Raw genomic sequence first — 12,791 nt, 5'->3', positions numbered from 1 at the left:
TCCCCAGGCACTATGGGATACATATCCACAGTGCATTACTCATGCTGTTGACAATGGTGCCCCGAATGTGGACACGACCTATCGACAGAGGGAGCAAATATAGACTCGCTTTGGCGACTTTGCTTTTGTCGATTTTTTTCGTGTCGACATTAGTTTCATCGACAAAACTTACCAATGTAGAGAAGCCCTTAAATTCTTCCTACTGCACCTTTTTCACACAAAATTCACCTTCTACCCCAGGAGATTGACTTCCTCCCTGAAGGCTGCTGCTGAGCACAGCTGAGAAGCAAATGTAGCGGGGAGAGTAAGAGTCTTGTATCTGAAGGTGGCAGGATTGGGAAAGATGCTGCTGTAACAGGATTACTGCTGTCTGTTCAGTGCTGTTAATATTTGACAAGGGACAAATTACCTGGTTAAAACATCATCCCTCCTAAAAAGCCTCATCACAATCGCACACACTGCGCCTTCCCAAATCCATCAGTGATTCCAGCCCAGTATCTCTCCTTCAGCAATACTTTCCCTTCACCAGCACTACATGGAGATTCTTCATGATGGCTCCCATAGCTTCCAGTAGATAGTAGCAGAATGTGGGGCGTGCTGCAGCCTCTGCTAGCAGCAATATATTACATGCGGGAATATCTTCCTGGCTAATTTGGCAGATGGGGAGCATGGTCTTGGTATTTAGCTGGGCGATAGGGCCCCCTTCGGCTCTTGAAGCGGGCAGAACTCCCCTAGTTCAGGTGGGGCATAGTTTCCTTAGGCTGGTTGATGAGGAAGGAGGCCCGTGCTCCATCCCAGTAGCAACTCTTCAGACCCCAGGCCTGCAGAAATCAGCCCAGAAGGAGGCAGGCCGGCTACCACACCCACAGAATTTTCCACTTGCTGCACTAGGGGTTTCAACTGCCAAGCAACACAGAGCAGATGCAGATCCTCCCCGGTAGCAGACATGAGGGTGGGAAAGGTAGGGCCTGCCCCGGCCAAACCCCAGCGCTGTGCCCACACGGGGTGGGACTTGGGAGAGCCATGGCCAGCACCCTGAGCAGGCTGGAAGCACATTCACGAGGTGATCAGCAGCTGGGAGCAGCAACCTTGGTAGGACAGTCCTTGCTAGGCACCCCCTGCAGCCTCCTCGCGCCTCTCACTGCACTGCCTACTGTATTTTCCACTCCGTGCATCTAATGAAGTGGGTTTTAGCCCACGAAAGCTTATGCCCAATACATGTTTTAGTTTATAAGGAGCCACAAGGACTCCCCGTTGCTTTCATTGCAGAGACTGGCCGCTACCAGCCTGTCCCCAGCCGCCCGCGGCCACAGGGGGCGCGACATTACTCTGGGTACCGCAGCTGCAGAGTAAACACGCGACAAGGCAGCCCCGCCCCCACACTACAGCCGGGAAGGGGCGGGGCTCTTCTCCGTCCCCGCCCTTCTGAGACAGGAAAAGGGGGCGGGGCTTCCCGGCGGGAGCTCCTCTTTGTCCCCTCCCTTCGGGGGAGGGCGGGGCTCTGCCCGTTAGGGCTCCGCGCGTGCGTGTCGCTTCCGGTTCCGGCGCTGGTCGCGGGCGGGCGGTTTGAAGGCGGGGGATGGCGGGCGCGGGGCTGGACGCGTCGCTGTCGCTGCTGGAGGCGGAGAGCAGCCACGGGGCGGCGGCGGCGGGCCCGGAGGAGCTGCCCATGGTGTTCCTGTGCGCCGGCTGCAAGCGGCCTGTGGGGGACACGCTGGGCTGGGTGGCCAACGACGAGGAGACCGGCTGCGTCCTGCTGCGCAGTGAGTTCCCCGGAGCGTGCCCGGCTCCAACCCTCCCCCGCCGCTGGCCGAGCCCCTTCCCTCCGCTCCTGCCCGCGCCCCGCCCCCCCGCCGGTGACCGTTAGTGACGGTTGGTCCCCGTCTGTCTGTTGCAGGCGCCTCCCCCAACGTCTCGGTGGAGAAGGAGCAGAAACTCTCCAGCCGGCCCGGCGAGTGCGGATGGTGAGTGACCGCGGGGCGCCCCGGGTCCAGGGGAGTCCGGCAGCGCCGAGTCACGGCTGGGATCTGCCCAGCGCATCCCCGCACGGCCCCGCCTCAGCCACTGTCTGATCCCTCGGGCCGGGTCAGCCTGAACCCCCCTCGCCTCCCCGGGCCCGCTGCGGGCTGGTTTTGGAGCCGCTGGGAAAGGTGCCGCGTCGGTGCGGCTATTGGCCTTGCTGCTGAAGAGACTCTCCCAGTCCGAAGGGTTTGGCTCGGTGACTTCAAAATGTCCGCTGCCCAAATCGTAACCAGGGAACAAAAATGGAAGAAATTTTGTTGAGTTAGTTTATAATCAAAAAGGCCCCACGCATCTCAATTGACCAATAGGCAAACTCTCCTATAAAGACCCACACAGGGCAAGTGCAAAGGATCTTGCCTAACATGACAAAATGCTGCTTGGGTGGGAGACAGGGAGTTAGGACTAACCTAAACCAAAATACCAGTTGGGAAGTCAGTTTTGCCGGGGATAGTCTAATGTACGCTGCTATATAGATGAGGAATGTTCCCTGGTAAGATCCTGGATAGGGTTCAAAGGTTGTATATTTGGAACACAAATGAAACAGAATGAATCTATTCAAGACTAGGAGTGAATAAGTTAGAATCAATTTAAATGTTGTCTAAAGAAGTGGTTACATATTTGCTTACAGCATGATTGAAACTTTATTCTGCTCTGGCTGTTCAATGACCCTTGGGAACATCTACAGATGCACCCCAAAACATCTTGACTATAAGCGAGACTTATTTTGCTTCAGTGTTGACTCTATTGAAAGGTAAGGATGAGACATAATGGTCTAAGTTGTCAGATAAATATGCTAATTGTTTTTTGCCTTTTAGATTGAGTGCCAAGTAGTTTGGGATCATTGCTAACACTTTTAGTGATCAGATAATTGTGCAAAACTTGTGTTAGGGAGAGGATGGGGGTGGGTATTTGGAGAAGGTTATGGATTACCTCTAAATTCCTTTTGTTCAAGAGCAGTGTTCTCTGTTAATGTCTCCTATACCACAGCACTTAAGTTGTGAAAACATTCCAGGTACAGTATAATATTGCCTAAGACCTGACATTTACATATCCTGGGTGTTCTTTTTTATATAATACAACTTACAAGTGTGTAAAATTACACTAGGTACCCAACATAGCGAGAAGGTGCCTGTACTTCCAGTCTCATTCCAAAGACAACTGCACATAGATACCACAGTGACTGGTCACTAAGTGCAAATGGACTCGGATCTATCTTAAGTAAAATTTGTTCCATCTAACCTCAAGGACAAAGTTAGCAGGACGACAATGTGGTGGTGAAATGTGGGTATGCTGATGCATTGGCCTTGTGCTTAAAGCTGGAAGTTCAGGTGCCGACATAGCTACAATATTTGAAATGCGTTTTTCATTATGCTAAATAGATGATTTAAAACATTCTTCGGTATCTAAATCCTGGACTAAGTTGTTGTTTAACAGTGTAGACTGATTTAAATCTCTCTCAATCTTGTTTTGCATTTGTATTTTTAATTCTTTTCCTAAGGCAAGGTTCATTCTCATTGGTTGCTAACCATTAAAACATGTTGATTTGCAGCTAATTTTTGTGCTTTTTGCTAACCAGGAGCATATGCTATCTATATGTTTAACCAGTTATATAGCTTAATATAAGTTTATTGAGATTGTGCATCTTAACTGAATTTGAATTTCCACAGAAATAGTGCTTAAATCACAAGTAAAAAATTAACAAAGTAGCTTTTTGAATTCTTTTAGTTAAATAAAGCTACCTTAAATGTGCTGGATACAGAAGACATTTTTATTAAGAGTTTTGCATTTACAACTCACCTAATAAACAAAGGAAGTATTAGCTTTAGTTAGTGAATTGAACTGATTGGTTCTGGTCACCATGTTCTTCATGAGTTTAGAACTAATAGTTCTTCGAGTGCTTGCACATGTCCATTCCCACATAGGTGTGTGTGTTCCCCGAGCACTGTTGCTGGAAATTTTCCCCCAGCGGTATCCATTGTGTTGGCTCTAGAGCCCTCTAGTGCTGCGCGCACATGATGCTGATATAAAGGGCCCTACCGACCCCATTTCCTTTCAGTTTCTTCTTACTGCCTGTAATAGTTGGCTGGAATCCTTCATTGCTCTTAGGCAATTTTCTCCTACTGGTTTTTCGTGCTTGTTTTGGTGTAAATAGTTGTTTAGTACTTTTAGATAGCTCGGACGCCTCCACACTTGACTTGCAGGATTGTCTGCCTTGCTAGTGTTGGGGCATCCCGGGTTTCAAGCCCTGCGCTGCCTGCTGTAAGTTATGTCCTTGAGCGACCTCCACTTGAGCAGTGCCTGCAGGAAGCTCATAGAAAAGACTGCTGCCAAATCTGCAGAGACCTCAGGCCGCAGACCAAAAAGGAGTGAGTGGCCCAACTGAAGGTCCTCCTCATGGATGCAGCCTTAAAGCCTGGCTTTGAAGCTGTGCTTGGACTCTGCATCAAGCACCTTAGCTTCAGTGTGGAGCATTTCTCCATTGACTTGGGACTCTTGGCACCGATTGCCCTCCGTGCCTAAGAAGAAGCACCGCAAGCACCAAGAGAAAAACAGGTCTCCGGTGCCAAAATCTGAGAGACCAGGGGGAGAGCAAGATCCAGGCCGGACTGCTCGTCTCCCTTGGCACCACAGTATCAGGTGTCAGCAAGTCCGATGCCACAGCAAGCTTCTCTGACACCTACAAAGGAGCAGTGTCAGAGTAGACAATACACTAGCCAGTTTGTGGTGCCGTCAACTCCTGAGGCGTTCACAGCAGCCAGGGACCTTCTCACCCTACCAGTACTGGGATCCCCAGAGGATCAAAATTCTGCACCACCAGTGCCACAGAGAGGCAGGGAGCCACCCCCTGAGCCTCACCTGGGGCTGTGACCACTGTCTAGGAGGAAGCCCCTGTTATCAGTCACAAGATTGTCTCCTAGACTGTCTCTGGCTCCAAGCAGCATGATACTGCTCTGGTCTCCGCACCACAGATCGGAGTCTTTGTCAGACTTGAAGGTCAGGCCCTATTCCATCCTTGACATAGTTGACGTTGCGGCTCTCTGGGCTGTTCGTAGTATACCATGGCCCCATCTTCGGCAGTACTATGCCTTGGGAGGAAGCCCACTGGGCCTTGCTCCGCAGTCTGTCCTGATGTCCTCTCCAGACAAGGCATTAGTGACACCAGGGGCCTCCCATCTGCAAGACAACAACAAATCCTCGTACACCTTGTGAAAGCTGGTAGCCTCCAACTTGAGGAGATTGCGCATAGACTCCTGGACATCTTATCACCTGTGGGACCCTCTAGAGTGGCCCTACCTCTGCATGATGCCACTATGAAACTGATCAAGGCACTGTGGCAAACCTCTGCCTCTCACCCTCCACTGGGATTCCTGGTTGTTGCAGCTGCCAATGAGAAGGACCACCAGGGAAAGACTGCTCCTATGCCTAAGGCAAAGGAACCAAAGAAACTGGGCCTGTTCGAATGGAAGGCATATTCCACAGAGGGTCTTCAACTTCGCATAGCGAACCAGCAAGCCTTGCTGGGTTGTTATGATTTTAATATGTGGGAGTCCATGATTAATTCAAGGACCTTCTCCCACAGGATTCCATGTAGGAGTTTTCCTCCCTTGTTAAGGAAGGGAAAACTGTGGCTCGTGCCTTCCTGCATGCTGCTGATTCTGCAGCCAGATCAATGGCTACTATAGTGACAATGCAAGGAGTTCGTGGTTGAAGTCCTCACGGCTACCTAAAAAAGTGCAAGAAATGATTCAAGGCCTCCCGTTTGAGGGCACATCACTCTTTTTGGAGCAAATGGATCACCGGCTGCATGGCTTCAAGGACTCAAAAGCAACCTTGAAATCCCCGGGACTTTATGTGCCAGCAGGGTCAAGAAAGCAGTACAGGCCACAACAGACAGCCTGCTACTTCTGTCAGCCTCCTCGGCAGGACCAACATAGGAGGAAATATAGAGTGTTTAGACACAGACCTCCTCCCCTGACCTTGTCAGCAAGCCTCATTCAACCCGGACCCACGCACTTGGTATCTGTTTTGACGAGATGCTCCAGGTTGGCACTATCCCCCCTGCATCGGATCCAGCTACCCCCCTTATTTTCCAACCACCTTTCCTACTTCTTGGATGCCTGCACTCAGCTCACATTGGACTGCTAGGTCCTTAACACAATAGAACTGGGTTACACCATCCAATTTCTTTCTTCCCCTTCCCTCTGTCCCCCTTCAGGGACTCTTCTCGTGAGCATCTGTTGCAACAGGAAGTCCAATCCCGCCTTTGCATGGGAGCCCTAGAAGAGGTTCTGGCTAACATGAGAGGGAAGGGGTCTTACTCCCTTTACTTCCTAATCCCAAAGCCATGGGTGGGCTCAGACACATTTTAGACCGGTACCTCAAGAATGTAATGTTCTGCATGGTCTCCTTGGCCTCAATCATCCCCTTGTTGGATCCAGGAGACTGGTATGCCATCCTCGATCTAAAGGAAACTAATTTCCACATCTCAATCTTCCACTGCCACGGATGCTTCCTAAGGTTTATAGTGAATCAAGCCTGTTACCAGTTCTCGGTGCTCCTGTTTCGCCTGTTGGCTGCCAAATGAGTCTTCACCAAATGTATGGCAGTGGTAGCAGCTTTTCTCAGAGGAAAAAAAAGGGAGTCCATGTCTTTCTGTATCTATATGACTGATTAATCAAGGGCTGCTCCAGAGATCCCATCCTGCCTGGGACTTGAGCCTCATCCTATCAAGCTCACTGAGCCCCTGTTTGAACCATTAGCATCATGCTCATTGTTACACACTTCTTGGAAAGTGGCCTTCCTGGTGGCAATCACTTTCACCAGAAGAGTCGCCGAGATCCAGGCCCTTATATTGGAGTCCCCATACACAGTCTTTGTTAAGGACAAGGTACAGCTTTCTATGTGTAAAGGACCAAGCCATTCTGCAGGTCTTCTCAACTATTCATAATGATAATAGAAAGAATGAAAGCTCTCCCCATCCCTGCACAGAGACTCTCTTCGTGGATCACTTTGTGTATCCAGGAGTTTTACAAGTTCACAGACATCCCGCCCCTGGCTATCCTTACAGCTCACTCTACAAGATCCTAAGCTGCCTCCGCAGCTTTCCTAGTGCAAGTTCTGATTCAGGTCATCTGCAGGGCAGTGACCTGGTCGTCCAGTCACACAGTAATGACGCACTGTGCCATGATTCAACAGGCTAGAGAGGATGCTGGCTTTGGCCAGGCAGTTTTGCAGTCAGCCTGTCCTTAAACTCCAAATCCACCTTCTATACAACTGCTTGAGTCACCTATGGACATGTGCAAGCACGCAAAGAAGAAAAAACTGTTACTTTCCGTAACTTGTTTTTCAAGATGTTGCTCATGTCCATTCCAAGATCCACCCTCTGTCCCCTCTTTGGAGGCGGTTGCCAAGAAGAAACTGAAAGGGAACTGGGTAGGCAGTGCCCTTTATACCAGTGCTGTATGCATGCAGCACCAAAGGGCATTAGAGCTGACCTGATGGATACCACTAGGGGAGAAATTTCCAGTAACTGTGCTCAGGGCGCGCACGCACCTACATGAGAATGGACATGTACAGCACATCTCGAAGAACAACAGTTACAGAAAGGTTTAGTAACCATTTTATCTCATTCTCTCATACCTAGTTTTTATTCATAGATTGGAAGAGGAAAACAGTGTCCTTGTTTTTTCAACTCCCAACTAGTTACTTAACTTTGAATGAGTCAGTCATTGAACTGAATTAGATTGATAAACTGAAATGAAGAAAATGTTCTCTGCACCTGCAGAAGAGGCTACTGCTGTTAAAGGTGGTTTAGCACTTCAGCAGGCTGTTCCAATATACTTATCCAGTGACTTCCACAAGTTCAATTGTTTGACATTCTTTAAAACTTCACAGCAACCATGTACTGTTTACTATTACTTTGATTTAGATTAATAGATAATAGTAAGTTGAGGCCTTAACATAAGTGGTCATAATTAAAATTTTTAAATACGTTCTTTAAGTTAAAATAAACCAGTATGACTTAATTCTGTTTTTATTTTAAAAAAATCAATATTTTGCTCACATTGATTAATAGCATAAGCTTTTTTGATCACTGCAGTACTTCACTCTGTCACTGTCCTAGAGAGCTACTTTTATTGCTAAATGGTTCTTTAACTTGGTTTCCTTGTTTTGCATTTACTGACAATCATGTGAACTGTAACTCTACCATATTAGTTACATCCTAGGATCCTCAGAAAAACAAGCTGTAACTGATGATGAACCTTTAACTCTTGAAAGTCGAGCTGGCTTAGAAGAGGCAATAGAAAGGGTAAGATTTTGTTTTAAGTAATTCGGTGTTAACTACAATTTAGGAAGATTTACAGGCAAATCAAGAATAATCCCACTTAATCACCTATGAGTTCAGCCAAACTCATCTTAATTTTTATGCATATTGTCATGTTTCATTTTTATATAGTTAACTATAGCCTATTGTGTGTATGTAGTTCAGAATTTCTCTCTCGATGCGATTTTTACAAACAAAAAACTTGTCACTGATGCATTTTAAGAGATGTTAAGAGTAACAAGGGTTTCTTCAGGTATGTTAGCAACAAGAAGAAAGTCAAGGAAAGTGTGGGCCCCTTACTGAATGAGGGAGGCAACCTAGTGACTGAGGATGTGGAAAAAGCTAATGTACTCAATGCTTTTTTTTGCCTCTGTCTTCACAAACAAGGTCAGCTCCCAGACTGCTGCACTGGGCAGCACAATATGGGGAGAAGGTGACCAGCCCTCTGTGGAGAAAGAAGTGGTTCGGGACTATTTAGAAAAACTGGACGTGCACAAGTCCATGGGGCCGGATGCGCTGCATCCGAGGGTGCTAAAGGAGTTGACGGATGAGATTGCAGAGCCATTAGCCATTATTTTTGAAAACTCATGGCGATCGGGGGAGTCCCGGATGACTGGAAAAAGGCTAATGTAGTGCCCATCTTTAAAAAAGGGAGGAAGGAGGATCCGGGGAACTACAGGCCAGTCAGCCTCACCTCAGTCCCTGGAAAAATCATGGAGCAGGTCTTCAAGGAATCAATTATGAAACACTTAGGCTACATCTACACTACGGGGGGGGGGGGGGGGTCGATTTAAGATACGCAAATTCAGCTACGTGAATAGCGTAGCTGAATTTGACGTATCGCAGCCGACTTACCCCGCTGTAGGGACGGCGGCAAAATCGACCTCTGCGCCTTCCCGTCGACGGCGCTTACTCCCACCTCCGCTGGTGGAGTAAGAGCGTCGATTCAGGGATTGATTGTCGTGTCCCTACGGGATGCGATAAATCAATCCCCGAGAGGTCGATTTCTACCCGCCGATTCAGGCAGGTAGTGTAGACCTAGCCTTAGAGGAGAGGAAAGTGACCAGGAACAGTCAGCATGGATTCACCAAGGGGAAGTCGTGTCTGTCTAACCTAATTGCCTTCTATGATGAGATAACTGGCTCTGTGGATGAGGGGAAAGCAGTGGATGTGTTATTCCTTGACTTTAGCAAAGCTTTTGATACGGTCTCCCACAGTATTCTTGCCGCCAAGTTAAGGAAGTATGGGCTGGATGAATGGACTGTAAGGTGGATAGAAAGCTGGCTAGATCGTCGGGCTCAACGGGTAGTGATCAATGAAGGAGCAATGGTCTCAAGTTGCAGTGGGGGAGTTCCAGGTTGGATATTAGGAAACACTATTTCACTAGGAGAGTGGTGAAGCACTGGAATGCGTTACCTAGGGAGGTGGTGGAGTCTCCTTCCTTGGAGGTTTTTAAGGCACGGCTTGACAAAGCCCTGGCTGGGATGATTTAGTTGGGAATTGGTCCTGCTTTGAGCAGGGGGTTGGAGTAGATGACCTCTTGAGGTCCCTTCCAGCCCTGATATTCTATGAATCTATGATTTTTGAATTTCTGACCAGCTTGGTTTGAAGCAATAAAGTAAAATAATTCCTCATATTTAAGCAAACTTGAAATATATTTCCAGTGTTATACAACAGAGATACAAACTATATTTAACTATGGAAATGCCTCCTTTTGAGCCTGTGGTCTGGGCTCCTATCATTCCATAATCTTGCAGCCAGGACAATACTGAAGAGAACACATGAATGAAACCTCTTGAGAGAAGCTAAACTTGTATTACAAAAGATGGCTGAAAGTTTCACTGTGTTCAAGTGTCAGATAACTCTAGGATAGTTGCAGTGGCTACATCGCTACAGTAGGTTGTCAGAATTAACCAAAGCTCCAAACATTATGTATACTCTTACTTTTAGTGAGGATGGTGAGTAAAGATTGAAAACAGAAATCTCTTGTGGTCAATACTAGTTATGTAGCTATCATTGTGGTGATTTGTTTTCTCTTGTAAATTCATATTTCTGGGAAACTATTTTTCCAATTTATTTAACAGGCAGAAACCATACTGAAAGCACTGGAGGCAAGACTGTCTGTAGTTGAATCAAGTTTTGCATCACGTCATAACAGCTGAAAGAAACTTCATGTATGTAGCTTATTACTGGGAACACTTCATGGAAAGCTTGCTTTCATAATCTCCAGAATCTGCTGGAGTGCTGCAAAAGCCTTCCAGTGAATAGCACAAAAACTTCATCAGTCTTTCTAATGGAATAAAACACTGACTTGTGCGATGATGTATGTAAAATTAAAATATTCCCTTCTGCTGACATCCATGCTACCTTTATATTTGGTGTGTGTATATATATATATATATATTTTTTTTTTCTGTCTCCCTGCCCATGCTCTGGGTAACTTCTACTTAGTTAAATAGATTCTCCTGAAGCTGACTAGTGCTGTTTGGATTTCAGCAGGCATGACTAGTATCATGGTATAACTTGGGTAGCGTCATCCAAAATTATCTGCTGAACTGACATCTATTCAGTTTCCTAAAACTAAAGTAACAAGCTAACCCTGAACTTTCTTGGAGAAATGATGATTGAATTGTTCATCATTTTGTTTTATTTTTACAGCCTTCCCTTGACCTGTGCTGCTAGGCATTGAGCAGTAGGATTTAAATGTAGCAGGTTCTGCATTCTAGCCTTGGGCTGGCCAGAATTTATTAACTTTCTTTACTGGAGACTTTAAAAAAAAAACAACAACTTTGCATAGAACATCTTGGAAAAAATGCGGTTATTGTGGAGCTTAAAAAAATATTGTGAATAGCCCTTCAACCTTGTTTGAGATGAAGAACAAGTTTAAAATATAAGCTAAACGCAATACATTTAGTTAAGTGCTCTAGTCTGAGTGTTAACTGGTTCTGCTATCAATTTTGTAATTGTTTGATTTTTATTTAAAGGGTTGTTCTAATATATTGCAAAACTTAGAATTAGTTTATAAATTTGTTTATGAAACCAAGATACTTGGGCAATCAATGTAAAATGTTTAAAGTCTTGTAAATACATTTCTAATAAAACTAAAAAAGAAACTACATCAATGATTTGCTGGCTTTCTTACTTCAGGACTTGGTGCACTTTCTGTCCCTTGAAACTTTGTGCAAATGGTCAAACTGTACAACACTTTTTTGTTCCAAGTAAAACCTAGGCTGTGGTAGTTAACACAGATTTGTCAGCAGGCAGCAGCAATTCATAACCAATCAGTGAAAGCAAATCATGGTCCATATCTCCATTTGTCTGTTTCTCTTTCAAATAAACAATGCACACCAGTTTATTTGCAAAAGGCTCTCTCATAGATTAGATTATAATTGGGCTATAGCTAATTTGTGGCTGCATTATGTAAGGTGCAACTCAAATTAACTGCTTCACAGAAATTATTTCACTAGTAGGAATTGCTATACAACTTCTCCAAACTTGAATGAAATTATTTTCCTTCAGCATTAGCCATGTAAGATTTTTTTTCTTTATCTTCTGACCACAACAGTTTTTTTTACTTTTTCCCTTACCCTTTTAAATACTCTTCTTGAGTAATCAACTCTCATGGCCCATAGTGATTATTTTTGTCCCTCCTCAGTGTTACTTTACTGAAGTTGAACTTGTGTCTTGTTGTCAGATAATATTTAGATGCTGCTTCAAGTGCTTTTCTATTTGTGTTCCACTGTTGGTGGGCATGTGCCCAATGCACTCTGGATTCTTTGGGCCACACCTGTGGCCTGAGTGTTTTTGTCCCTCCTCCCTAATGGCATAAAAGGCCGGACCACCCCAACTGCCCCTCAGTTCCTTCTCACTGCTAGTGGCTATGAGTCAGAACTTGCAGTGTTTTGAGATTTTTTTTTCTCTCTTTGTGGTCTATTCATTGTATTGTAAATAGTTCTAAACCTAGATACCTAACTGCTAGCTTTAGATATTTCAAGTGTTTACTTTCTATTTTTAAGAAGAAACTTTTTCTCTTTGCCTGTGAGACTTCACAAATCTCTAGGCTTCAAAAATTGCCCTTCATATAAGGCAGCAATGCCTCTTAATGATGGACCTACCAGATGCTTGTGAGGAGGCTGCACACTGTGTAGCTTCTGTAGGCTGAGTTTATTATATACCGGGGCTCCTTGCATACCTCCATTCCACCCCACAAATGTGTGTGCCACCCTCCAGTTGCCCTCCTGCCAAGGATTCTGTGTACCTAGTCCCCATATAACAGGGACCAGCACTTTCTCCCTGTGCCCTCCTCACAATTTTTTATGTGGGAGATTTGTATGGTGACACCTTCACAAACTTAATTATTGGGAGGATGAGCAGAGGTGAGATGGAGTATTGTTATGCTGGAAGGCATTAATGGGTGCCACAAGTTCGATCTCTAGACAATTGC

The 12,791-nt window shown here is 45.9% G+C and overlaps 1 protein-coding gene across 1 annotated transcript; it reads left to right on the top strand.

Moving 5' to 3' along the window:
• Positions 1 to 1,501: 1,501 nt before the first annotated feature.
• On the top strand, positions 1,502 to 11,465 carry MIS18A (MIS18 kinetochore protein A). The gene is made up of 5 exons (XM_005283912.5): positions 1,502 to 1,763; positions 1,898 to 1,964; positions 2,651 to 2,773; positions 8,239 to 8,332; positions 10,432 to 11,465. The coding sequence occupies exons 1-5, from the start codon at positions 1,580 to 1,582 to the stop codon at positions 10,507 to 10,509; spliced, it is 546 nt and encodes a 181-aa protein (XP_005283969.1). The 5' UTR covers positions 1,502 to 1,579; the 3' UTR covers positions 10,510 to 11,465.
• The last annotated feature ends 1,326 nt before the right edge of the window (positions 11,466 to 12,791 follow it).

The sequence above is a fragment of the Chrysemys picta genome, chromosome 1, assembly GCF_011386835.1.
Source record: "Chrysemys picta bellii isolate R12L10 chromosome 1, ASM1138683v2, whole genome shotgun sequence".
Classification (NCBI taxonomy): domain Eukaryota; kingdom Metazoa; phylum Chordata; order Testudines; family Emydidae; genus Chrysemys; species Chrysemys picta.
Note: the sequence above shows the minus strand (reverse complement) of the source record. Positions and strands in the feature narration are given on the sequence as shown.